Here is a 1,472-nt window from a genome sequence, read left to right on the forward strand (position 1 = left end):
TAAAATTATACAAAAAAAAAAAAAAAGAAAAAAAAAAGAGGAAGTGGGGACTTGTATAAAATTCAGAGGAAGTGTTGACATTTTACTTGTATAACTGAATATAAAGCTCTCATATATAAGTATTCCTTCGGATTACAAGAGAGAAATCACAGTTTAGTTTTCATTTCGAAGCTTTATGAGATAAATGCTTATGTTCAGATAATACTATTGCTTACACAGCACTTGTAAGTTATAACTATTCTTGGTTGCTTCTGCAGGGTGTTGAATTTGAGTTCAGCATATTCGGTGGCAATTTGCAAGTACAAAGACTTCCCCTGTATTCTATTAATTTTCTTCTTTAGCAAACCAGATGTAGTGACCTTAGATAATTTTAATTCGTCGATAACAAGAATTAATTTGTTGTTTAGTTCTTGTACCGGACAAAATGAGCTTAATTGGAGGATCGAATTTAATTCAACTAAATCGGAACAAGACATAATTTCAACTATCATTAACGAAAAAATAAAAAAGCTGGAACCATCCAACCATGTGATTGCTGGGAAAATAACAAATTTTTGTCCGAAATTTCTTCTGTTCGAACTGAAAATAGCAGCCATTTCACAAAAAAACATAGGCTTCACTATTCCATCGAAGGTTTTTCTAATTATCCAACCTAATCAAAGACTAAAAAACCCGGGCGGTTTTACAAATTTCTTACTTGAGCTAGGGATCAAAGCAGTCACTGCAAAAACTCGAGGGTACAGCCGCAAGCTCCAAACGCCCCGTCCATTCCTCTCCTGGCTTCAAGGTGATCGGTTTCTCAACTGCTGCGCCATCGACACAAAGCATCTGCTTGTACTCTTCGTCTCCAAAATCTGCCATTGCTTTCGATTTTTTCTCCCACGGATTCCATACAACTATATACACAACAAAATTTCACTTGTATTTATTGGTATAGCGTAAGAAAGCCGATGAAAAATTTCCTGTCGTGAAAAAAGAAAAGAAAAGTGAATTGAAGAATCTTTACCAACATCCGGTAGACCTTCTTTTCTTATCACGTATGTTCTCTTCCTTTCATGGTCGAGAACCGCAATGCAATTTGGAGAGCTAAGATAAACGCGATCAACCTGCCAGAAAGGGAAAAAAGAAACTTCTTCAGTTAGAGCATTCTCATCCATTCTCTCGAATTGTTATCTTATCGCATGTTACCTCGGATTCAAATGTCAGGGCATCTCCTTGCTCTGTGAAGCGTTCTCTTTGGCAAAGGTTGTCAAGACAGTCCAGCGTCTCCAAACCTTCTAGTCTCACTTCACTATCGGATGACAGTCCAAATATTTGGAGAAATATAATCAAATTGAATTCAAATTTCATCTGTTATGTGCGAGAAAGGTTAAACATTTACCTTATGTCGGAAAGGGACAAATATGTATGGTACCCAAATGAGAAACTAAAAGGTTTCCCATTGATGTTCCTAACGCGAGAAATCACTGCCA

The 1,472-nt window shown here is 36.6% G+C and overlaps 1 protein-coding gene across 1 annotated transcript; it reads right to left on the reverse strand.

The window, feature by feature from the left end:
* Nucleotides 1-258: 258 nt before the first annotated feature.
* On the reverse strand, nt 259-1,467 carry LOC111383824 (putative glucose-6-phosphate 1-epimerase; the record flags this gene model as incomplete). The annotated part of the gene is made up of 4 exons (XM_023007985.1): nt 259-896; nt 1,007-1,106; nt 1,189-1,291; nt 1,382-1,467. Coding segments are annotated over 4 exons (483 nt in total), but the record flags the coding sequence as incomplete, so codon positions are not given.
* Between the last annotated feature and the right edge of the window lie 5 nt (nt 1,468-1,472).

This window comes from Olea europaea, unplaced genomic scaffold, assembly GCF_002742605.1.
Source record: "Olea europaea var. sylvestris unplaced genomic scaffold, O_europaea_v1 scaffold27666, whole genome shotgun sequence".
Lineage (NCBI taxonomy): Eukaryota > Viridiplantae > Streptophyta > Magnoliopsida > Lamiales > Oleaceae > Olea > Olea europaea.